At 51.5% G+C, this 23,774-nt stretch overlaps 1 protein-coding gene across 1 annotated transcript; it reads left to right on the top strand.

Moving 5' to 3' along the window:
• Positions 1-1,601: 1,601 nt before the first annotated feature.
• LOC129356097 (tight junction-associated protein 1-like) lies at positions 1,602-22,039 on the top strand. Its single transcript, XM_055025712.1, is given in 15 exon segments — positions 1,602-1,939; positions 3,074-3,125; positions 6,775-6,825; positions 10,214-10,368; positions 12,201-12,229; positions 12,312-12,449; positions 12,451-12,471; positions 12,995-13,061; positions 15,040-15,147; positions 15,436-15,523; positions 16,613-16,955; positions 16,957-17,087; positions 17,090-17,279; positions 18,610-18,623; positions 18,850-22,039. Coding segments are annotated over 13 exon segments (1,941 nt in total). The 5' UTR covers positions 1,602-1,939; positions 3,074-3,125; positions 6,775-6,788; the 3' UTR covers positions 19,470-22,039.
• Positions 22,040-23,774: the final 1,735 nt, after the last annotated feature.

Genomic DNA, 23,774 nt, shown 5'->3' with positions numbered 1-23,774 from the left:
CCTTTTCTCAATCAGTTCAATGTGATGTATCTTGTTTGGAGTACAAAGACAATATTGTGGTGTCTTTAGTCTGTTAAGAACCTCTTTCCAACAGTATATAAAACTCAAATGTGTTTTGGAGTGAATGTGACTCAAAATGTTCACTAATATGAGTCACAAATTGTATAAAATGTTCACATTTTGTTTACCATTGATTTGGTTAATTTGACTGAATAAATTATATTTTTTTTGTAAGGAACCAGTGGGAACCAATAGGAACCAGTAGGTACCAGTGGGAACCAGTAGTCAATAGTGGGAACCAGTAGGAACCAATAGGAACCAGTAGGTACCAGTGGGAACCAGTAGTCAATAGTGGGAACCAGTAGGAACCAATAGGAACCAGTAGGTACCAGTAGTCACTAGTAGGAACCAGTAGGTACCAGTGGGAACCAGTAGTCAACAGTGGGAACCAGTAGGAACCAGTAGTCAACAGTGGGAACCAGTAGGAACCAGTAGGAACTAATAGGAACCAGTGGGAACCAGTAGGAACCAGGAGGAACCAGTAGGTACCAGTGGGTACCAGTAGGAACCAGTAGGTACCAGTGGGAACCAGTGGGAACCAGTAGGAACCAGTAGGTACCAGTAGGAACCAGTGGGAACCAGTAGGAACCAATAGAAACCAGTAGGAACCAGTACGAACCAGCGGGAACCAGTAGGTACCAGTGGGTACCAGCAGGAACCAGTAGGTACCAGTGGGAACTAGTGGGAACCAGTAGGAACCAGTGGGAACCAGTAAGTACCAGTAGGAACCAGTAGGAACCAGCAGGAACCATTAGGTACCAGTGGGTACCAGTAGGAACTAGTAGGTACCAGTGGGAACTAGTGGGAACCAGTAGGAACCTGTGGGAACTAGTAGGAACCAGTAGGTACCAGTAGGAACCAGTAGGAACCAATAGGAACCAGTGGGAACCAGTAGGAACCAGTAGGAACCAGCAGGAACCAGTAGGTACCAGTGGGTACCAGTAGGAACTAGTAGGTACCAGTGGGAACTAGTGGGAACCAGTAGGAACCTGTGGGAACCAGTAGGTACCAGTAGGTACCAGTAGGAACCAGTGGGAACCAGTAGGAACCAGTGGGAACTAGTGGGAACCAGTAGGAACCAGTGGGAACCAGTAGGAACCAGTAGGTACCAGTAGGAACCAGTAGGTACCAGTGGGAACTAGTGGGAACCAGTAGGAACCAGTAGGTACCAGTAGGTACCAGTGGGAACCAGTAGGAACCAGTAGGTACCAGTGGGAACCAGTAGGTACCAGTGGGAACCAGTAGGAACCAGTAGGTACCAGTGGGAACCAGTAGGAACCAGTGGGTACCAGTAGGAACCAGTAGGTTAGGGTTAGGATTCTCAGTCCATCACTGACTGATTATGATGTTTTTGGAACCAAACAGTTTTGGTTTCAGAACTTTTTGGCTGCCGTGGTGATCCATTAAAAAGATCCAGTCTGGACCACAGTGATATTCTACGGATCAGAACGGAACCGTACGTCGAACGGAACGTTAAATTAATAGAAATCATTCTGAGAACATTGTAAACATTTCAGAGCTCTTCTTCTCTGGTCGTCTAGTCTGACGTCATGACGCGGGGGCGGAGTTTTGAAGGCGAGCCGGGATTCCTGAGGATTACCCGTCATGCCCCGCGGGTAAAGATGGCAGCAGATCAACTTTTCCCGGAGCTCTGAGCGGATTCTGTCTCCAGTAACGGAGCACCTCCCCGGGCCGCCGCTGCTCTCGCCGGCCGCCGTCCGGCTGCCCTGCCCACAGCGCCGCTACCGGGAGTCGGATCGGTCCGGAGCCCCCCGCTTTGCTCTCCCAGCCGGAGGAAGGACCGCGGACCTCGAGCTGAAGTTTGTCCATCCTCGGCGGAGCCGCCCCGGGCCGCGCTGGGCCGCTGACCGCCGCTCAGGTAAGCTGCCGGGGCTCCGGGCGGCCGGCGCCAGGCTGGCTGCTCGGACCGACAGACGGGAAACTGGGCCACAGTCCGAGCCGTGACGGCACCGGACCAGCTTGATGCGGTGTGACGGTGTGTTGGGTAACGTGTCGGGGCGGTAATCTGGGGCGGTTCGGGCCGGGATCCGGCACACGGAGCCCCGCTGGGTTTGTCGTGTTGTCTCCGGACTGCCTTGCAGACAGAACCCAGGGCTGCAGCGTGACTGCGCCTGACAGACCGCGGAGTGGAAAAACACTCAACGAGTCACACACACCTGCAGCCAGGCGGCCAATCAGAAGCCAGCACCCCCCATGGCTGCTGGGTCCAGGGATCCGGATCTGACCCGGATCAGTTCAGGAATCAGTTCAGGAGGAGGCAGAGCGGGATGCCAACAAGGCATTCTGGGTAATTTCCTACTGGCATAATCAGGAAAGGATTCTCCATTACGGATCAAAATGGTTCTGATCCGATCAATATCTGGTTCTGGTTCTGATCCAGATTGGACACTGGAAACCTGCAGGTGTGGTGATCAGCCCGGTTCGGTTCCAGATAGGAGGGATTAACTGGACCAGAACCAACAAACATCAGATCACTGCCTGGTTCTGCAGAATGTTCTGATTGAACAAAGACCAAACTGAACCGACCCGGCCCAACCCGCTACTCTTCTGATCACCAGAACCTGAGGACATGTCCTGCCAGTCGGTGGATCAACTGGGCCAGTGGTTCCGGAGGCTATGGAGGGACTGGTTCCGGTTCCGTCAGTCCTTAGTGGTTCTGATCAGAATCTGCAGGCACTCTGTGTTCTGAATGAAAACAGGAAGTGATGTCAGAGGTTTGGTTCTGTTTCAGCCAGACCGAGCCGGTTCTGATGGAGGATCCGGTTCACAGTGGGAGAGGAAGAGGAGACGGTGTGTGTGTGTGTGTGTGCGTGTCATATGATCCGGCCGGGTTGGTGGTTCTGGTGTGGTGTTCAGACGGGTCACATGACCCAACTCCAACCTCCCAGACAGACGATCCTCTGGCTGCAGAACCAGAAGGATGAAGGAGCAGCTCTTTGCTTCTGGTTCTGACTGACTCGACCCGGTTTGAATGACTCTTTGTTTTTTTCAGGTTTTGGATCAGAACACAGAAGAGGGTCCAATCAGAGGATGAAGAGTTCCAGGTGAGGATGACTGTGAGGTCCAGTCTGTTTAGACCTGGTCCTCCAGGTGTGTTCAGAACCGGTTCAGATCGGGCATAGGGATAGAAGGCCTCTGACTCACAATCCAAGATGGCCGCTTGGGATTTCAGGATTTGGCTGTTTTGATGTTTTGTTTTAAATTCAGAGAAAAATTAGAAAATATTGACATGTGCAGTAGAAACATAATTTATTTCCAAACTTTTAAATTTTAAACATGATTAAATGTGAAAGCGCCATGGCAATGTTTTACCATGCGGTTCTCATTAATATGCTGACATCAGTTCATCTGCTGTGGTTCGTCTTATATTCCAACAGAACCGAGTCCGATTCAGAATCCATGTGACTTCATGGACCAAAACGAATTCATGAGGAAATGAAAATGTTTGTTTAAAAATTATGATGAGATTTCTAAAGAAAATAAGAACCAAACAGTTTTTATTCCATTCTCATAAAGATATTAATTTCATTTTTATGAAATTAATAATGAAGTTTTTCCTGTAACGATTTTCTACAAAAGAAATTTAAAATAAAGATCAATTCCTGCGTTTTGAGACAAACCTTCAGTTCAAGTTCATGAATGTTTTAGAAAAATTTTCAGAAGTGAATATTTCCCATGTTTAAGTTTCAATGTGTTGAGATTTGGTGCAGCAGGGATGAAGAGTTCAATTATAATATTAACAATTTAATCCTCTATTATATGGCTTCCTAAAAATCACATCAAAGTTAAATGATTTTATTTAAGAGAGTTTTAAGCGTACGTTGGGGTTTACCCCGGTGAACGAGAGGTAGCCTCCCTCCACCTACGGATGGGGGACGGGTTCTGACTGTCGTTTGTGCTTACGGGCCGAACAACAGTTCAGTCTACCCACACTTCTTGGAGACCTTAGAGGGGGTCCTGGAGAGTCCCCTCCTGGGGACTCCCTCGTTTTGCTGGGGGACTTCAACGCTCACGTGGGCAATGACAGTGAGACCTGGAGGGGAGTGGTTGGGAGGAACGCTCCCTCCGATCTGAACTCGAGCGGTGTTCTGTTGCTGGCCTTCTGTGGTCACCACGGATTGTCTATAACGAACACCATGTTCAGGCATAAGGGTGTCCATATCTGACCTTGGCACCAGGACACCCTAGGCCGCAGTTCGATGATCGATTTTGCCATCGTTTCATTGGATCTTGAACACTCAGGTGAAGAGAGGTGCAGAGTTGTCCACCGACCACTACCTGGTGGTGAGTTGGCTCCGGTGGTGGGGAAGATGCCGGTCAGACCTGGCAGGCTCAAACGTGTTGTGAGGATCTGCTGGGAACGTCTGGCGGAGTCCCCTGTGAGATGTAACTTTAACTCCCATTGCCGGCACAGCTTCGAACACGTCCCGGGGGACGCGGGGAACATTGAGTCTGAGTGGACCATGTTCCGTGCCTCCATTGTCGAGGCGGTTTATCGGAGCTGTGGTGCCTGTCGCGGCGGCAACCCTTGAACCCATTGGTGGGCACCTTCGGTGCTGTCAGGCTGAAGAAGGAGTCCTATTGACCTCTAGGACTCCAGCTGATGGGTACCGGCGGGAAATGGGGCGCGCGGCTGTGGTGGTTGCTGAGGGAAAAAACTCGGGCGTGGGAGGAGTTCGGAGAGACCATGGAGAAAGATTTCCGTATGGCATCTGGTGTCTCAGGAGGGGGAAACAGTGCAGCACCAACACTGTTTACAATGGGCGTGGTGTGCTGCTGACCTCGACTCAGGACGTTGTGGGTCGGTGGGCAGAATACTTTGAAGACCTCCTCAATCCCACCAACATGCCTTCCATTGAAGAAGCTGAGCCTGGGGACTCTGGGTTGGGCTGTCCAATCTCTGGGGCCGAGGTGGTTAAAAAGTTCCTCGGTGGCAGGAACTTTGGTGGATGGTGGGGTGGATGAGATTCGCTCGGAGTTTCTTAAGGCTCTGAATGTTGTAGGGATGTATTGGTTAACGTGACTCTGCAGTATCGCATGGACATCAGGGGCAGTTCCCCTGGATTGACAGACTGGGTGGTGGTCTCCCTGTTCAAAAAGGGGCTCCGCGTAGAATGTGCTCCAATTATAGAGGGGTCACACTCTTAAGCCTCCTTAGCAAGGTCTATTCAAGGGTCCTGGAGAGGAGGGTCCGTCGGATAGTCGTACCTCAGATTCAGGAAGAGCAGTGTGATTCTTTTTCTGGTCGTGGAACACTGGACCAGCTCTACAACCCCAGCAGAGTCCAGGAGGGTGTATGGGAGTTCCCCCAACCGGTCTACATGTGTTTGTGGACTTGGAGAAGGTGTTTGACCGTGTCCCTCAGGGTGTCCAGTGGGGGGTTCTCCAGGAGTTTGGGGTACCGGGCCCTTTGATACAGGCTGTCAGGTCCCTGTACGACCGGTGTCAGAGTCTGGTCCGCATTGCCGGCAGTAAGTCGGGCTCGTTTCTGGTGAGAGTTGAACTCCGCCAGGACTGCCCTTTGTCACCGATTCTGTTCATTACTTTCATGGACAGAATCTCTAGGTGCAGTCAAGGCGTTGAGGGGATCCGATTTGGTGGCCTCAGGATCGCATCTCTGCTTTTTGCGGATGATGTGGTTCTGTTGGCTCCATCAGGTTGTAATCTGCAGCTCTCGCTGGAGCAGTTCGCAGCCGAGTGCGAAGCGGCCGGGATGATGATGATCAGTGCCTCCTAATCTGAGGCCGTGGTCTTGAGCCGGAAAAGGGTAGAGTGCCTTCTCCGGGTCGAGGGGGATGTCTTGCCCCGAATGGAGGAGTTCAAAAGATCCGAATGGATCTTGTTCACGAATGAGAGAAGGGAATGGGAGATCGACAGACGGATTGGAGTAGGGTCTACAGTGAAGCGATGAAACTGTACCGGTCCATCAAAGTGAAGAGCAAAGCTATCGATTTATTGGTCGATCTACGTTCCTACCTTCTTCTATGGTCATGAGCTTTGGGTCATGACCGACAGAACGAATACATGGGTCATTCGATCATGACCCATGATCGAATACAAGCGGCCGAAATGGGTTTCCTCCGTTGGGTGGCTGGGCTCTCCCTTCAAGAGAGAAGCTCAGTCATCCGGGAGGGACTCAGAGTAGAGCCGCTGCTCCTTCACATCGAGAGGAGCCAGTTGAGGCTCAGGCATCTGGTCAGGATGCTTCCTGGACGCCTTCCTGGTGGAGATCCCACTGGGAGGAGACCCACGGGAAGACCCAGGACACTCTGGAGGGACTTTGTCTCCCGGCTGGCCTGGGAACATCTCAGGGTTCCCCCGAAGTGGCTGGAAGAGGGAAGTCTGGGCCTCCCTTCTTAAGCTGCAACCCCCGCGACCCGACCCCGGATAAGCGGCAGATGATGGATGGATGGATGGAACATCTAAAAGCTTCATTTGGGGATTGTCACATGCAGCAATGAATTCTGGGTAATTAAGCCAAAGTCTGGATGCGGTTTGGCAGAGGCCCTGGGCTAGGACAACCCCAAGGGCTAAAGCAGGAAATGGAGGACTGGGATGAACTATGACCTCAAATCCTCCAACAGGAAATCACATCTGATTGATGGGAAGTGTCGGGCCGTCCGGTCCCAATGCTTCCTGTGACAGGGCCTGAAGGTCAAAGGTCAAGGTTTAAAGTGTTGCTCTGTGTTCCAGGTGTGATCCTTTCTATGGATGAAGTCTCTTCCAGAACAGTTCACAGCTCAGGTAAGAACCAGAACACACCTGGAGGGAGATTTGGAAAACCACCTGGGGAACTTGTCTGAGTCTTAGGCTAGAATCTTGAACCAAAAATTGTAACTTACCTCTGACCTCTTGCTGCTAAGCTAGCTGCTACATTACAGGGCATTTCCTGCAGGAAGTGTCATAATAAAAGTTCTTCCTGTTGTATTCATTCAGAGACTGTGGCGGTTGGTCTGGGTCGATCCGTCTCCGGGTCGGTCTGGGTCGGTCCGGGTCTGGGTCGATCCTGCAGCCCAGCACAGTTGGAGGTGGACCAGATGGTCCGGTGAACTGGTACCAGCCGACCTGGACAAAGTTGTCAGGGTTTCCCAGGCGACCTGCTCAGCCCAGCGGGGGTCCGCCGTGTTTCTGTTGTAAAAATGTTAAATTGACAGGAAATGTAAACATATTACTGGGTAATTATGAATTAGAGGAAAACATGGAGAGTGAAACTATTGAAACCGTCACCGGTCTAAACAACAAATCCAATTTTCCATGAATATGAATTATTTGCACTTTTGTTCAATCCACATTAAGGCAGCGGCTCCTTGGGGCCCCCAGGGCTCTTTGGGGCCCCCATGGCTTCAGGGGCCCCCAGGGCTTCAGGGGCCCCCAGGGCTTCAGGGGCCCCAGGGCTTCAGGGGCCACCATGGCTTCAGGGGCCCCCAGGGCTTCAGGGGCCACCATGGCTTCAGGGGCCCCCAGGGCTTCAGGGGCCCCCAGGGCTTCAGGTGCCCCAGGGCTTCAGGGGCCACCATGGCTTCAGGGGCCCCCAGGGCTTCAGGGGCCACCATGGCTTCAGGGGCCCCCATGGCTTCAGGTGCCCCAGGGCTTCAGGGGCCCCCAGGGCTTCAGGTGCCCCAGGGCTTCAGGGGCCACCATGGCTTCAGGGGCCCCCAGGGCTTCAGGGGCCCCCAGGGCTCCTGGGGCCGCCAGGGCTTCAGGTGCCCCATGGCTTCAGGGGCCCCCAGGGCTTCAGGGCCCCCAGGGCTTCAGGTGCCCCATGGCTTCAGGGGCCCCCAGGGCTTCAGGGGCCCCCATGGCTATAGGGGCCCCCATGGCTTCAGGGGCCCCCAGGGCTTCAGGGCCCCCAGGGCTTCAGGGGCCCCAGGGCTTCAGGGGCCCCCAGGGCTTCAGGGCCCCCAGGGCTTCAGGGGCCCCAGGGCTTCAGGGGCCCCCAGGGCTTCAGGGGCCAGAAATAATCATATTTTAACACAGAAGCAGAAATGAAACCTTCTTTTATTGAGATGATCAATGCTGCTAAATTTGATGTCACAGTTTTAACATAAACTAAAAGATTTTAAATTGTTTAACATTTAAATGTACTTTTAAGGAGCTGGAAAGTTTATTTTATAAAAGATCAAAGAACAATATTCATAGTTAGATTGTTTGTTACCACAGCAACAACCTGATGCTGAGTTTGTTGACAAATATAAATTAATAAACTGTAATTAGAACTGATAGTTTTCAGGTTGGCCAGTTAATCTACTTTAATCTCCCAGATTAAATCCAACAGAAGCTGCTAGAGGTTCTGATGTTTTAGCAGCAAGAGGGGCCCAACAGTCAGGTTCTGCCCCACAGTCAGGTTCTGCCCCAACAGTCAGGTTCTGCCCCACAGTCAGGTTCTGCCCCAACAGTCAGGTTCTGCCCCGGGCCTCATGCAGCCTCGGACCGGCCCTGCAGGATGAGTTCAACCTTCTGCACTGCATAATCAGGTTAGCGCTGGCTCGTTACGGCTAATGCTGCGGCCAACCAGGAACACAGACATGAACTCTGAGCGCAGACTGAGCGCAGGCTGAGCGCAGGCTGAGCTGGGCGGCGCGTTGAGATGGAAAAGAAAACAATTCTTTGTCCACAAATATAAATCGTTCTCATCGTTCTCTCACTGCAAGTTATTCCTGCGGTTCAAGTGGAGCTGCGCAGCCAGAGCAACGCGGTGGGTTTAAACTCCGACCTTGATGTGCAAATCTCCAGAGAAACATAATTCCACACTAGTTGGATGGAGAAGAAACAAATATTAAAATGAGTTGCTATGGAAAAGGTGTTTAAATAATACTGTTCCTGCAGGATCAGCTTCGAGTTTTCATCCCCATTAATCGATCTGCGTTGCTATAAACACGCTCACCCACAGGGGGCAGTGTAGCAATAAACTGAACTCTGTCAGCCAGTAGGGTGGCTTCTAAACTTCCTGTTAGGAATCCAACATGGCGTCATGTTGGATTCCTTTTAAACAGCATATTATTATTTTTACATTATGTTATGTACAGATAATGGAACGGTCAGCGCTGACAGACGGTTTGTTTAAATCTCCTCTTTAGTCTGAAGATTTATAAATAATCATATTTTATAAGCAGAGTTTTGGTCTGGATGAAAAAGAAAGGTCGAGTATCGACCTTTCTTTTCATATCTTTCTTTTCCAGATATCTGTGGACCAAATAAACGTCTTTATGATTCAGATCCAACTTCTAGATTGAACAAGATCTGGAATATGCAGAAAAACGGTGGAGAAAGATCTGGAAGAGATTCCGACCAAAATCAGAAACAAAACGAACAAAACAACCAGAAGCTCCAGAAACCCACAATGTTTTCCGATCCGCTTCAGGAAAAACCACCACAACCAGAAAAGTCTAGAAAAATATGTAGATATAAAATGAGTAGAAACGCCTGGAGGAAGATCAGGAAGCAGAAACCCAGAAGTCCTGACAGACGGGCGGGGCCACACAGATCGATGCCCTGATTGGCTGCTGGTCACGTGACCCAGACAGACTAAATGGAGCGGAAAGTCACAATTACGGCTCCGATCCCCGCAGCAGCACCGTTAACCCTGGACCGGACCGATTCAGGTGAACCGGTCCGGTCCAGAGTTTCTGGTCCAGTCCTGGTTTTTGTTTCTGTGCTGCAGTCCAGGCCTTCCTGTCCTCTGGTTCTGTGGTTCTGAATGAGTCCAGTTGTCCTAATCCAAGTTTGTGTCCTCCCATGAAATGTTCTGATGACCTGGCTTATGATGTCACCTGTATGACATCATCACACACCTGCTGATAACTGAGTGGCTCTGAGTGCCGGCGCGGTCCGGATCGATCCAGCTGCACTTCCTGTTCTGGAAACAAGAGCTGATCGATGATTGGCCCGGGGCCGACACACACACACACACAGACACACACACACACACACACACACACACACACACACACACACACACACTCTCTCTCTCTCTCTCAGCTGTGAGGGGCGGGCGAGTATCGACCTGCACTCAGAGGCAGAGCGTTGCCGTGACGCTGGGCAGTCGGGTCGGGGTTTCGTGGCGAGCGGTCGGTCGGCAGGTGAGCGGCGCCATCGTGTCTCTGACTAGCTGATCTTTGACTCGTTGTCCCAGCAGGACCGCAGACCCGACTGGAACCAGCAGGCAGGATGGCAAGCGCCGGCCCGGCCAGGAAGCCGTACCGCAAAGCTCCGCCGCAGCACCGCGAGACGCGCCACGGCCTGACCCCCGCCTCGCCGCCGCCCGCCCCGCGGCCCGACTTCAGCCAGGTAACCCTGCCCCCGCGGTGGCGCGAGCCGGCCCCGCCCCCCTCCGACAGCGAGCCGGACGTCTCCAGCCTGTCCAGCCTGGAGCTCTACGTGCCGCCGCCGCCGCCCTTCAGGAGCTCCGCCCACCGACCTGAACGCCACGCCGCGAGTCAGAGCAGGGCAGGTCACCCAAGCTACGCCCCCTCCAGGAGGCGCTCCCCGGTGCGGCACCGACCCAGCCGGACCCAGCGGGCCGCCCCTGCCCGTGCCGCCGCCCCCAAAGGCATCCTGAAGCAGCCGGTGGCCGTGGGGGCGGAGCCGACCTATGACACGCTCAGGAAGCCAAAGTCGGTGGAGCTGCTGGGTGACGGGCGGCGGGGGGCGGAGCATCGGCGGCCGTCCTCGCTGCAGTCGCTGGCCCCGTCCTCTTCCGCCTGGAACTGGAGGATGCAGGTTCTGGAGGAGAAGGTCCGGTTCTCCAGCTTCCTGGATGAGATCACTTGCCGTGTCTTAAGCCCCGCCCGCCTCACGCAGCTCGGCAGGCCGCCAGCAGATCTCAGAGGCCCCGCCCACCAACACGGCCGCCGTCCCATCGCCAGCCAACGGTCAGCAGACCGAACCCGGCGCTGGGACAGCTGGGTGGCGTCGATAAGGCCACACGACGGCTGGAATCGGCCTCTGGCGAGGGCGGGGTGCGGTGACATCACCCGTGGGGCGGAGCTTAGAAAGGTGACTGAGGTCAGGCAGAAACTCAGACCCCCCCTGTCCAATCTGTCCCTGCTGTCCCACATCAAGGTAGGTCACAGGTCACTCGGCCTCCTCTTCCTCACGTCCCACCCTTCATCTTCCTTGCTCTCCCTCAGCGCAAGAGGTGCGTTTGTTTTCTCCACCTGGTTGGTCCAGGACCGGACATGATGATGGGGATGATCTTCAGGTTCTGATTCAGCAGGTTCTGTTGGGTTTCTGGCCGGGTCTCCAGAGGAACCGTTCCTGGGTTGTTCCAGGACTGCTCTCTGATTGGCTGCTGGCCTCGTCTACAGCTTGGTTCTCTGAGCGGGTCGGGTTGGTACCGGCTGATAGCCGTGATGCCCCGCTGCATGCTGGGAGCCAGAAACAGGTTCACAGGACACTGGAAGACGGCTGGGTTCCTGCTGGTTGCTGTTTGGGTTCTCACTGGTGCCAGTTTGCTAGTTTTAACTAGTTTGGGTTTTGTTCTGATCCGGACCAGTCCGAAGCAGGATCTCTGGATGGAGCCTAGGAAGAAACATCTGATTCTGACAAAGTTCTGTCTTTGGATTTCTCTGTGGTTTTGGACCAGTTTGGATCATGTTTTGAACTGGTTTCTGATCCCTTTCTTGTCGGGTTCTGGACTGGGATCTAGCTGGTTCTCCAGAACCGGATATTATTTGACTGAAAGAACATCTGGAATTCTGGGAATTCCAGATCGGTTCCAGTCGGCTTCAGCCGGCCCCAGTGGGCTCCAGTTGGTCCCAGTAGTTTCTGTCTCTTCTCCTCATGTTGACTCCAGTTCTCCCTGACCCGGTTCTATTCCAGTAGTCCAGTGGTGCCCAAAGTGGGTCCCTGAGGGCCGGCGTCCTGCATGTTTTAGTCTCTCTGGTTTAACGTACCTGGATCCAATGGTGGCTCGCTAGAGGCCTGAGGAGAACATTGACCTGCTGCCACCAGGGAGACTAAAACATGCAGGTGCAACCGGCCCTCCAGGACCCACTTTGGGCTCCACTGCAGTAGTCGGTATCGGAGCGGACCGGCGCTCCGCCTGTGGTTCGGAGAGCGTGGGTCTGAGGATGGCTTGTTGGTCCGCTGAGCCTAATTCTGCTTCTGCTCCGTTCCAGGAGGCGCTGTCGGACTCCGACAGGATCAGGTGAGTTGGTCTGGTCCCTTCTTTACAAGTATCCAACATCCTGACCTTGCTAAAGCACTTCCTGTCCCGCCACCTTACCCAGAATTCTCCAGCAGCAGAACGAGGACCTGCGGCACCGCCTGTCACGCTCCACCCACAAGATGGAGGCCATGGAGGCGGAGTTTGAGGGCAGCCGTCACTACATGGAGGCGGAGCTCAGCCGGACCAGAGACGACCTGGACAATGAGGGACAAGTTCCGCAGGTGAGGAAGACGACGATGAAGAGGTCAAAATGTCTTCATCACCTGATCAGCTGCTGTTTACAGGAACATTGAAATAAATAGTTGTTATTTTATATTAATATAACTGAGAATCGGACACTGAAGTTCACTGGCTAGCCCAACTTTAGCATTGTGCTAGCATGTGTAGCCTTTGTACAAAGCTAAGTTAATAGCATTATGCTATTAACGTAGCATGTTAATGTTATGTTAGCTAGGTGATGTTAGCCTTCTCCTGGTAATGTTAATGGTAATGTCAGGATTGTATAAGTGTTATCTTATTGATGTTAGCATTAGCCTGGTGATGTTAGCAGTAGGTTAGCATTAGCCTGGTTGCGGTTATGTCCTGCTGCCTCATCCTCTGGTCTGCTGAGTTAACGAGGTTCTAGTTGTTGGATCCGTCTACTGGAACTCGGTCCGGTCTTGGTTGTGTTGTGACCCAGGCCTCTACTGTCAGAGGGTCAGTAGAACCTGCTGATGGTGTCTAACCTCTGACCTCTCCCTGCAGACTCCAGAACAGCTACACGGCGTCGCAGCGAGCCAATCAGGACCTGGAGGAGAAACTGCACGCTCTGGTAAGCTCTGATGCGTTGATGCTGCGCGGCATCAGATGGTGGCGCTCCATCCTGTCAGCGTTTCGCTGCCATGTTTGGGCTTCCTGTCGCGTCCCACTGACGGGCGCGTAGTGAGCATCCTGATTGGTTGCCTGGCTGACCTCATTAGTAATGAATGAAGCTCATTGATCCTCAGAGGGCATCGATCAGCTGGGAAAGCCTCGACTGACAGGTCCGGACCTGGAGGAGGTTCTGCTGGGATTTCCTCCAGGTGCGTCTTGCTACAGAAGCTGCCATGTTTGGGCCGGGCGGGTTCATTGGCGTCGACCCGTTTAAACCAGAACCACTTGGTGGCCGGAAACAGCTGCTGGTTCTGATCCGGTCCAGACGGGCTTCGAGTCACAACAGAAACGGGCTGAACAGCCAGAGGTTCTGGTCCAGATTCTTCTCCTCAAACTGGGAAGCTGTAGTGAAACAGAACCTTCTCTGAGCCAAGTTCAGGCCGGTTCTGGATCCAAAGATTGGCTTTGACAGCAGGCGGTTCTGACAGGATCAAAAGGTTCTGCTGTGACGTTTGTGCTGAACTGATGATGATGATGATGTCTGACCACTCTTCTTCATCTCTTCTTTCCTCACGCTGCTCTGATGGACTCATCTTCATCTCATCCTCATCCTCCTCAGGCTGCCGTCAGTCAGACATGGGTTCATGCAGTTGGGTTTCATTCATCCTCATCCCTCCATCCTCTTCCTCTCTTTTTGAACACCACGTGTCCTCAGTCGGCCTTTAAGAGCCAAACATTGAAATATCAGAACGATTCAGAACCTTCTGGGTCGGACTTTAACCCGGCCGACCTGTAGCAGGACCTGGTGTTTGATCAGAGTTCTTCTCCTCCATCTCTGTAGTTCCACCTGAACAGCTTCAGGTGTGAAACGAACTGCTAACGTGTCGCTCGTCGGACGGGTCAGGACGGTTCTGGTTCTGCCAGACGGATTCATTTTATCCTGAACAGTTTCAAATCAAACACTCCTAAAAGTAGGTCTGCTTTAAGGCCTTAGCCTTAGTATGCTAATGTTAGCATTAACCCAGCGTTAGCAGGCTGACTTTAACGTTCCAATATTAGTATTGGCTGTTGTATGCTTACTACTAATGTTAGCTTAGCTTTAGCATGCAAATGTTAACATTACCCCAGATTTAGCATGTTGAAAATAGTCTTGCCATCTTAGCATGCAAAGGTAAGCATAACTTTACCTACAACATCCTGATGTTTGTGTTAGCATCATAGCATGCTAATATTAGTCTTACTTTAGAATTAACATGCTGACATTGTTAACATCTTAGCATGCTACTATTTGCATAACATTAGCTTTAGCATGTTGATGTTACGGTTGGTAAGATCCTAGTATGCTAATTTCATCTTTTCCTAATGCTGGCATGCTGTTGTCAGGGTTAATGTAATCTTAGCATGCTAATGTTAGCATAGCTTCATCATTAGCTAGTGGGATCAGGATTAAGTTCATATATTAATCATAAACTTAGCCTCAGCTTGCTAACAGAAAGGCTACCTTTACAGTAACCAGACAGAAGTGAGAAGTTGTGAATTAGATGCCAGGTTAGAATTTGGGGCCAAAGGTCATCCTTGGTCTTCGCAGAACGTCCTGATCCGCCGGCGCTCTCGCTGAACTTCGTTTGCTTTGGGCAGATTCAGATTATTAAACAAGTTTTTTTCAGCTTTGATGCTTTGATCAATATCCAATCAGATAGTATTGATCTTGTGGCGCTGCGTCCCATCATGCAGGAGGCAGCGCTGCTCGCTAACGCAGCATTCAAATGATCTGGGAAAATGGAGCGTTCCCACGGAAGTGTTCGGATCTGAGAGGAGCCGTTTGAGGGAGGAGCTGACCTGTTATTCCCACATTATCTGAATGTATTGGTCCACGCAAAGCCCGCCCACTAACAGCACTGCCTTCTGATTGGCTCCAACATGTCGTCTGCTTGCAGCTGCGGAAGGTGGAGAGGGACAAAAAGACGATGGACCAGGAGATCGTGGAGCTCACCAACAAACTTCTGGATGCTAAAAACACCATCGACCGCCTGGAGGAGCTCAACGTAAGAACCCGCTGTCACCAGTTTCCATGGAAACCACGTTGGCCTCTTATTGGCTGTGAGGTTAAATCTGGGTTTCTATTGGTTCTCATGTTTTCATCAGATTTGGTTGTTTTCTTTTGACTCCTAAGTGTTTATTGTTTAGTTGGTGTAGAGAAGCAGCTCCTCTCCTGCAGAACCATGTAGAACCCAGTGCCTGTTGCATCACATGACGAGCTGGCCGTGTGTGTGTGTGTGTGTGTGTGTGTGTGTGTGTGTGTGGTGTGTGTGTGTGTGTGTGTGTGTGTACAGGAGCGCTACAGGCAAGACTGCAACTTGGCCGTTCAGCTGCTCAAATGCAACAAGTCCCACTTCAGGAACCACAAGTTTGCTGACGTAAGTACATGAGACGGTTCTGGGTCCCAGCAGAACCAGGAGGCGGTTCTGAATGACTCAGCAGCTTCATTCTGTCCCGTAATCTGCTTCATAACAGCAACCAGGAATAAACAGAACGTGTTGCAGACCATGGGTCTACCAGCACCCTCCGAAACGTCGTCCTGCATTTCCCAAACATCTCCTGGAAACATCTGAAAACCAGAAGGGAAATTTCCTGGACTTTCCAGGAGTTCAGAAGGAATCTCATCCAGAGACGCAGAGGAGGCAGATTTATAAAGGAAGGGACAGATAGCTGTTAGCTGCTCCGCGTCCTGGAGCAGCTAACAGCTAGCGGCTAAACGCTGGTTCTGGTCAGGTTCTCTGGTCAACTGTTGCAGCAATGGTTGCCATAAACAGTGATTCTGTGGGCAGAGCCCTGACTGAAGGCGGCCATTGACAACACGATGAAGAGTTCAGGGTCATCTTCCTCACCACCAGACCCACAAGCTGCTGACTGGACCCAGAACAGGTTCTGGAGAACCACCCAAGTTCTGGTTCTGTAGGGATTCATAGATGATCCATTTTATCCATCATGTTTGAGCCAAAGGCAAATCGATCAGAGGATCAATCTCTGAATGATAATCCAGCTAAAGTTCTGCAGTTTGGAACCATGAAGGTTTCTAACTTCCTCTGTCCTGATTGGCTAGACATTTGCTCTAGCCAATCAGAAACGTTCAAAGATTGGAAAGAACAGATTTTCTTTCTGCAATAAAATAATATATAATTCACAATAGGGATTTTATTTTAAGCCCATCGCCCCGTCACAGCTGGAGGATGCAGCCTGGACATTCATCTCAAACACAGTATAGGTGTGGAAAATGGAGATGAATGTCTGAGTCCAGCCAATTAAATCACAAAAAAACCCAGAACTATAAAAAGAAATGGATTTATTGTAGGAAGTGATCTATTGATCAATCAATCGATCGATGGTGTTAATGGCTGCAGCTTGTCCATTAGCCTCAGCTTCCTGGAAACTGCTCACATTTATGTTCACTGTTATGTTTTCTCTTATTGTTGTTATTCTATGAGATTAATTTTTCTCCTTCCTGTCCAGCTGCCTCGGAGCTGCAGGAAATGCTCAACAAACACATGAAGTCCAGCCTCCCGGAGCGAAGCCCCGCCCCCGGCGGCCAGGACCCGGACACGCTGAGCCTGACGCACGCCGACGTCGTGCCGACCTCCGTCATCGCCCGCGTCCTGGAGAAACCCGAGCCGCTGGTTCTCAACTCGGCCCAGTCCAGCAGCTGCGGCCGGCCGGTGGCCGAGGACGTCTTCGTCCACGTGGACATGACGGACCCGGCCGGCGCCGAGGCCCGGGACGACGGCGCCGGCCGGGAGGCGCCGCAGCACAACGGTTCCTGCCGCAGCCAGAACAGCCTGGAAGAGGAGGTGGCGGGCTCCGGCCTTCGAGAAGCTCAACCCGTACCCACCGCCGCCTCCGCCTCACCCGCTCTACCCGGGTCGCAAGGTCATCGAGTTCTCGTCTGACGACAAGGTGAAGATCCCCAAGAACTCGCCGCTACCCAACTGCACTACGCCACGAGGCAGGCCATCTCCCTGAGCCTCGTCCAGAACGACGACGAGCGGGTCGGCCCCGGAAGCCCCGCCCCTTCCTCCTCGTCCGGCGGTGGGCGGAGCCACCAACACACGCCGCCATCGCAACGAGACGCCGCGAGCGAGGCGCTCTCCGCTCAGTCCAGCCCCTTCAGCAGCCCCCGCAGGTAAGCCCCGCCCAACAACAGCTGGCCAATCAGAGATCAGGTTAGAACACGGGCTTGATGATGGAGGTCTGGTTCTGGTCACTTTACTCGGCTGGTCTGACGGATCCAGAACCTTCAGGTACCATGGTAACCTTCTGAGGATTGGTTTTGACCCAGTTGGACCTCCAGCAGAACCAAGCCAGGGAGCGGTTTAGACCAACGTGGAGCTGCATCAGACCAAACGAGGATCTGTAGCAACTCCAGACCCAATCGGACCCCCATCCGGGTGGGAGGAAGGTTCCCTATCCTAGTCCATCCATCTTCTGATCGCCCTTGTCCCTATTGGGGTTGGGAGGTGCTGGTGCCTCTCCAGCTGCGTTCCAGGAGAGAAGCGGGGTCACCCTGGACAGGTCGCCAGTCCGTCACAGGACAGAGACAGACAGGACAAACAACCGCACGCACACGCACACACACACACACACACACACACACACACGCGCACGCGCGCGCGCACACACACACACACACACACACGCACGCACGCACCTTGGGAGAATTTGGAAAGACCAATTAACCTGACAGTCCTTTTTTTTGGGTTAGGGAGAGAACCCACCATGCACAGACACAACATGCAAACTACGTGCAGAAAGACCCCGGGCCGGGAATCGAACCCAGTACCTTCTTGCTGCAAGGCAACAGTGCTACTAACTGTGCCACTGTGCAGCCTGGGTTCATAGTCCTTATGTCCTTATACCCAGATTTCCTGTTAAAAATAATACTGACATATCCCCATGAAGTGCCTGATGCTCCTGGATTCCTGGATGCTCTCATGTTTCCCCATGTTGGGTCATCATCCCCTATTTCCCATTGTCAGCCCAACCCGATGTTAAATCCTCTCCCATGTCCGTATTCAGTCCACCCGAATTCCCATATTAAATCCTCAATGTCCCGGTGAGAAGTCCTCCCAATAGTCCTATCTTAAAGCCTCCTCCATATCCCAGTGCCGCCTGGTGGCAGTTGGTGGAACTTCCCCTAACTGAGGACACAAGGGAGGATTAATTCTATTTTTTTGGTGAACTTTGCCCTCTTTACCGGGCTGTCACGGGGTCATTGTGGGTGTTAAAAATTCTGAACTCTGGGCGTAAGGGTTACGGGATGGCATTTTCTGGGGACCACCATCCCGTGACCCTGTGACCTTTGGTTACCCCCCCAGAATTTTTCATTTTTTGTTCCCGGATGTCATTTTGTCCACCCTGGACCTTAATATGGGAGGACTGGGGTTTGCTTCCCACTGGCTGCAGTTCCTGCTTTGTTTAAATCAAGTGTTTAGCTGGACAAAAGGAGGATGCAGAGATCCTACTATATGTCATGCACTTTAGTTACCCTGGCTGCAGTTGTCCTGTGGCTATTTTACATCAGTTGGATGGGCTGGAAACATGTTCCACAATCTTTAACAGAACCTGAAAAGGAGAGTTGTAGAATCTATAGATAAAACCAGAAGTTCTGTTGGTCATTCTTCTTCTGTGGTGCTGGTCCATGTCTTCTGCCCAGGCTAATGCTAATGCTGACCTCTAATCACATGACCCTGCAGGCGCCGAGCGTCCCGGCAGCTCCGCCAGCTCCGAGGAGGATCTGCTTGCCAACTGGCAGCGGATGTTCGTGGAGAAGATGGCGCCCTCTAGCGAGGGTTCCGTGATGCACCGCACCTCGTTCAGCAGCCAGACGGCACAGGAGCTGCAGAGGCGGCGGCAGACGGCTGGGGGAGGGGCCAGCTCAGACCGCCACAGGACGGCGTACTCGGACGGAGAGGAAGGCTCGTCGGCACGCAGCTGGACGCCGAGCCGCGGCTCCAGTCTGGACACGGATACCGACACGGAACCGCAGCCCGGCAGGAGGCGCTACGGCGCCGGGAACAGCCCAGAGGAGGCGGAGCTGCTGATGGACCTGGAGGACGAAACCGGCAGCGCGGACACTGCCGTCACCGTGACGACCACAGACGCCCACAGGACGACTGTGGAGGACGACAGCTCGGCCGAAGAGAGAGACATTCTTCCACGCGAGCTGCCCGCCATCTCGCCCCGCCTCCTGGAGTTCGACCCCATCCCTGGCCCACAGCGGCCAATGAGGAGCCCCAAGAGGATGGGCGTGCACCACCTGCACCGCAAGGACAGCCTGACCCGAGCCCAGGAGCAAGGCACGCTGCTGGACTGACCGTCGCCGCGGGATCCTAGCCGCAGGCTCTGCCCAGAAAATAGCCATACCTGACGTACGCTGCCGATCGAGTCCACTTCCTGTTTACACAAACAGACAGGATCCAGAAAAATTGGCCATCCTTTAATTTGGCGATCCAGAGCCGCTCCACCGGGTGACCCAGCGGTTTTTTTATTTTACTTCCTGTTTTGTGATGCGACGTCATCATCAGGAAACCGTCATCAGTGTTAGAAGGTGAACTTTGACCTGAGGTCCAGCCTTACCCGGTTCCTGATTATCAGTGTGGTTCTGAATCAATGTCGGAAACCCAGAAATGTCTCATTTCCCCAAACAGATGCTTTTATTTTGAAAGAACAAATTGGACACCTCAGATTCTCAGTGCCTCCATCACTTCCTTTCCAGAGGTTGTGAGTTTGATGCTGGGCTCAAGTTAAAGGCTTTTATTTTGATATCTGTAGCTGCTGGTTTCCTGTCGTGTGATCAGCAGGTGATTGGCTGGTGTTTGTCCCCACCCCCTCCACCTCACACACTGATTGTCTCACAGGGGGCGGGGCAGTGGACGGAGCTCCAGCTCACTTGGAATGTGTCATCACCATTTTGCTTCTGAAATCTGACTTTCTGATTGGTCACCACTGAGTTTGATTTGCTTTATGATTTCTACGGCATCCTGTTAGTGCCAAAACATGGCTAAAGCTCCTCCTGGTGGTGACGGGAGGAAGTACAGCTCTGTTTTTGGTGCCTCAGGGCTTCCATAGCCAGCGGCGCTGGGCCTCTGCGGCGCCAGTCCTAATGTGGACCCGCCTCCTCACAGTGCTGATTGTGGCTCATCGGACCAACCAGCCGATCACTGAATGTTCTGATGAGCGGTTCTGGCCGGATCCGTTACTGAATGTTCCGTCTCTCACCAGAACTTTTTCTGTTCTGAACGTTCAGAAATTATTTTCATAAAAACTGAAATATTTGGTTTATTTTGATTCTGGTTGAATGTTTGCTTCTTCAGTCTCAACAACTTCACACGTCAACCATTTGGGTCCAGTTTCCTGTCCAGATCTGATCAGAACCTCTGTTCACTCTGAAGGTTCGGGTTCGTAATCCTGAAGAACTCAGCAACCCAGATCAGAGAGTTCTTCAGAACTCTCCGACCCATTTCTGTCTGAGGATAGCAGAAATTTCTGATGCTCAGTTCTGAGGTCTGGTCTGTGTTCTGCTGAATTCTGGTCCAAACCATCTGGATTTAGTCACCATCAGAGCTTATTGGGTTGGAACCTGGATAGAACCGGTTCCAGTACCAGAACCGGAGCTGAGTTAGGGTTCTGGATCGGTTCTGGAGGCAGGAATCAGAACCTTTTGACCCAAACAAAACTGGTCCAGCCAATCAGGTTTTACTGCAGAGAATCAGCTGCTGATGAATTATTCACTCTTTTCCATCTTGTTTGGTTCTGCTGGTTCTGAGGTTTTGGGTTGGTTTTGAGCCACCGGGTCATATGCAGGAGGTTCTGTCCAGTCTGAATCTGAACTGTTTCTGGGTTAGAACCAGAACCAGCAGAACTTCAGCTACAGGTCCTCACAGAGACACATTGACCCGCCTGACCGTGTGCTTAGTATCTCATGAGCCCCACAAGGCTGGAAGACGAGTGTGTGTGTGTGTGTGTGTGTGTGTGTGTGTGTGTGTGTGTGTATGTGTCCTTCCTCCATCTTTAATAACTCTTCCTAATGAACAGAACCAGCCAGGCTCACCTTCATAATTCCTTCTCTCCCCCACCCTCCATTTGTTTGACCTCTGACCTTCTGATTATGGTCTGTACTTCTCCTATTGATTATCACTCAGATTTAATTATTCAATCTGATGAAGGATCAGAACCTTCTGGACCACAACCTTTGGTTCTGGATTGGTTCTGAGACTTATCAGATCCACTGACCTCAACAGAGGACTGAGATCATGACCCTGAGGAACGCTGACAGGAACCAGAACCTTCCTGTCCTCGTTGAACCAGTGTGTCAAAGATCCGTTTGAACGTTTTCTCAGATTAATATATGTATTAACAATCAGACTGAAATTCATCTGATCAGCACCAGAATGATCCGGTTCAGCCACGTCCGAATTGATTGACCTGAGTTCCATCAGAACCACTTCAGTTAGTGATTTGGGTTGGGAAGTTCTGGTTCTGCAGGTCAGAACTCAGTTTGAATCATTTTATAGTCTCCCTTTGACCTGGTCTCCTTGGAGATTCTGGAGAACCATCAGAACCTGATATAAACTTGGCATGAAGTGAGGCGGTGCGTTTGGGCGTCTCCTGATGTGTTTGGGTGCCATCAGTGTTTTTCTCCACTCTGACGCTGAATGAAGCTCATTCGGAGCCGAGGCCCTCACCTGGACTCACCTGGGGTCACCTGGGGTCAAGTGGACATTGATCGGGGGACTTAAGCCCAGCTTCCTCCAGGTGCTGCTCTCACCTGGCTGAGCTCAGCGGTTTCTGCTCCAGAGAAATCTCTGACTGTTAAACTGGTTTTATTTTCTCAGTTTGAAACAATGATGTATATTTTAAAAAAAATAAAATATTTTAAACGAAGCTCCGCCTCCTAGCTTCCCTCCATCTGCACAGCTGCTCCTGCAGGTTCCTCGAGATGTTCCAGGATGTCCCACCGGCCTTGAACGCATCATCTCACCTGCAAATCCCACAGGTAAGAAAGTCTCACCAAAAACAGAAGAATTATTTGTTTCTCAGTGAATGTTAAGCGTTGCGTTCTCATGAGTCACGTTACACACAGACAAATCGTGTTTGCTTTGTGACACTAATTTAGCTCCATAAGTTCTGCTGTGTTTTTGGGGGGATTAGCTTTGACAGGGAGGTTCGTTAAAGCTGATGGAGGGAAGAGCTTGGATCTGGATCGGATCAGAACTTCCTGAAGGAGATCCAGACATCAGGATGAGCTGAACTCAATGATTTCCAACAAAACTGAAGAAAACGTCTCAAACGTGGAATGAAATAATTGATGCCAAATCCTGGGAAATGTTGCACAGCTGAATCTTAAGGCACAATGAGATGATGCATCTAAGAAAATCAGAATTTTTCTAAAAAGTGAAATATTCTCATCAGTCGTGTCAGAAAGTGAAAGTTGTTTTATAGAAAAGAGTTTCGCTCCCCAGACTGCCAAGTGAAAAACAAAATACTTTATGATATTTCAAACATATTCTATATCTGCTGCTTCGGTCCAAATGAGACAAGAATCCATTTACATCCGGGTTCTGGTTGGGTCCTGGTGGCGGTTCAGACCGGTTCTAATCATTTTCGTCTCCCAGCAGGTTCTGGATCGGTCAGCAGTATTTGAAGTCTTCTCTGAGTTCTGGTTCTGCTATCAGAACCCGTCCAGAACTTCTTCAGATCTTTTAACTTCTGCCTGTTTGTGCTCTGCTGCTCCCTGCTGGAGGCTGGAGGAACAGCAGGGAGCCGGTTCTGCTGGGTCCTGATCCAGAACCAGCAGAACCTGGAGCTCAGAGGAAATGTTCTGGAGAAGATTACTGGAGGAAGAAGCAGGGACTGAACTGGGACCGGTTCTGATCCGGTCCAACAAAATCTGTTTGAATCAAACTTTATTTAAACCTGAAACATCTGATCAGATGACGTCAGGATTCAGATCATCTGTCCATCACTTCTTCTTCTTCTTCTTTTCTCTGCTTCCTGTGACGCTCGTAGACCTCCAAGATCTCCTTGACGACGGACGGACAGTCCAGAGTCCACGCATCGCCTTCTGGAGGATCCGCCTCCTGATCTTCCCAGATCGAGTTTCCGGCAGGTGCTTCACCTGAGAGACGAGAGATGGAATGGGCGGGGCTAACGCGGAGTGGGCGGGGTCAGTGTGCAATGGGAGGAGCTATTCAGCCCACTTTGTCTAAATCTAAAATCCGGTGAAGGATTGTGAATCGGGTCAGAACCTTCAGCTGACAGGGTGTGGCTAGGAAGGGGGCAGGGAGGTCATAGGTCACATCGTCCTTCAGAACCACGAAGGCCAACAGGACAGAGCAGGTCAACACACACACACACACACACACACACACACACACACACACACACACAGGAGGTTAAAAGTCTTGTATGAGTTTATTTTGAAAGACATTCATAAATATCCAAATTGTTTCAGGAGACTCGGTTTGATGTTTAGGTTTACGGCTGACAAGTTGATGCTTTTTCTTCTTTGATTTATTTAAATCATCTGTTGTGGATTTGATTAGGCCGTTAAGTTACTTATTTCTAATCTTTATGAAATAATTAAACTCTTGAACGTTTGCAGCTTTCCATTTAGACG

This window comes from Poeciliopsis prolifica, unplaced genomic scaffold (assembly GCF_027474105.1).
Source record: "Poeciliopsis prolifica strain line A6 unplaced genomic scaffold, Auburn_PproV2 SCAFFOLD156, whole genome shotgun sequence".
NCBI classification, from domain to species: Eukaryota; Metazoa; Chordata; class Actinopteri; order Cyprinodontiformes; family Poeciliidae; genus Poeciliopsis; species Poeciliopsis prolifica.
The sequence above is the reverse complement of the archived record's forward strand: the minus strand, read 5'-3'. Positions and strand labels throughout refer to the sequence as shown.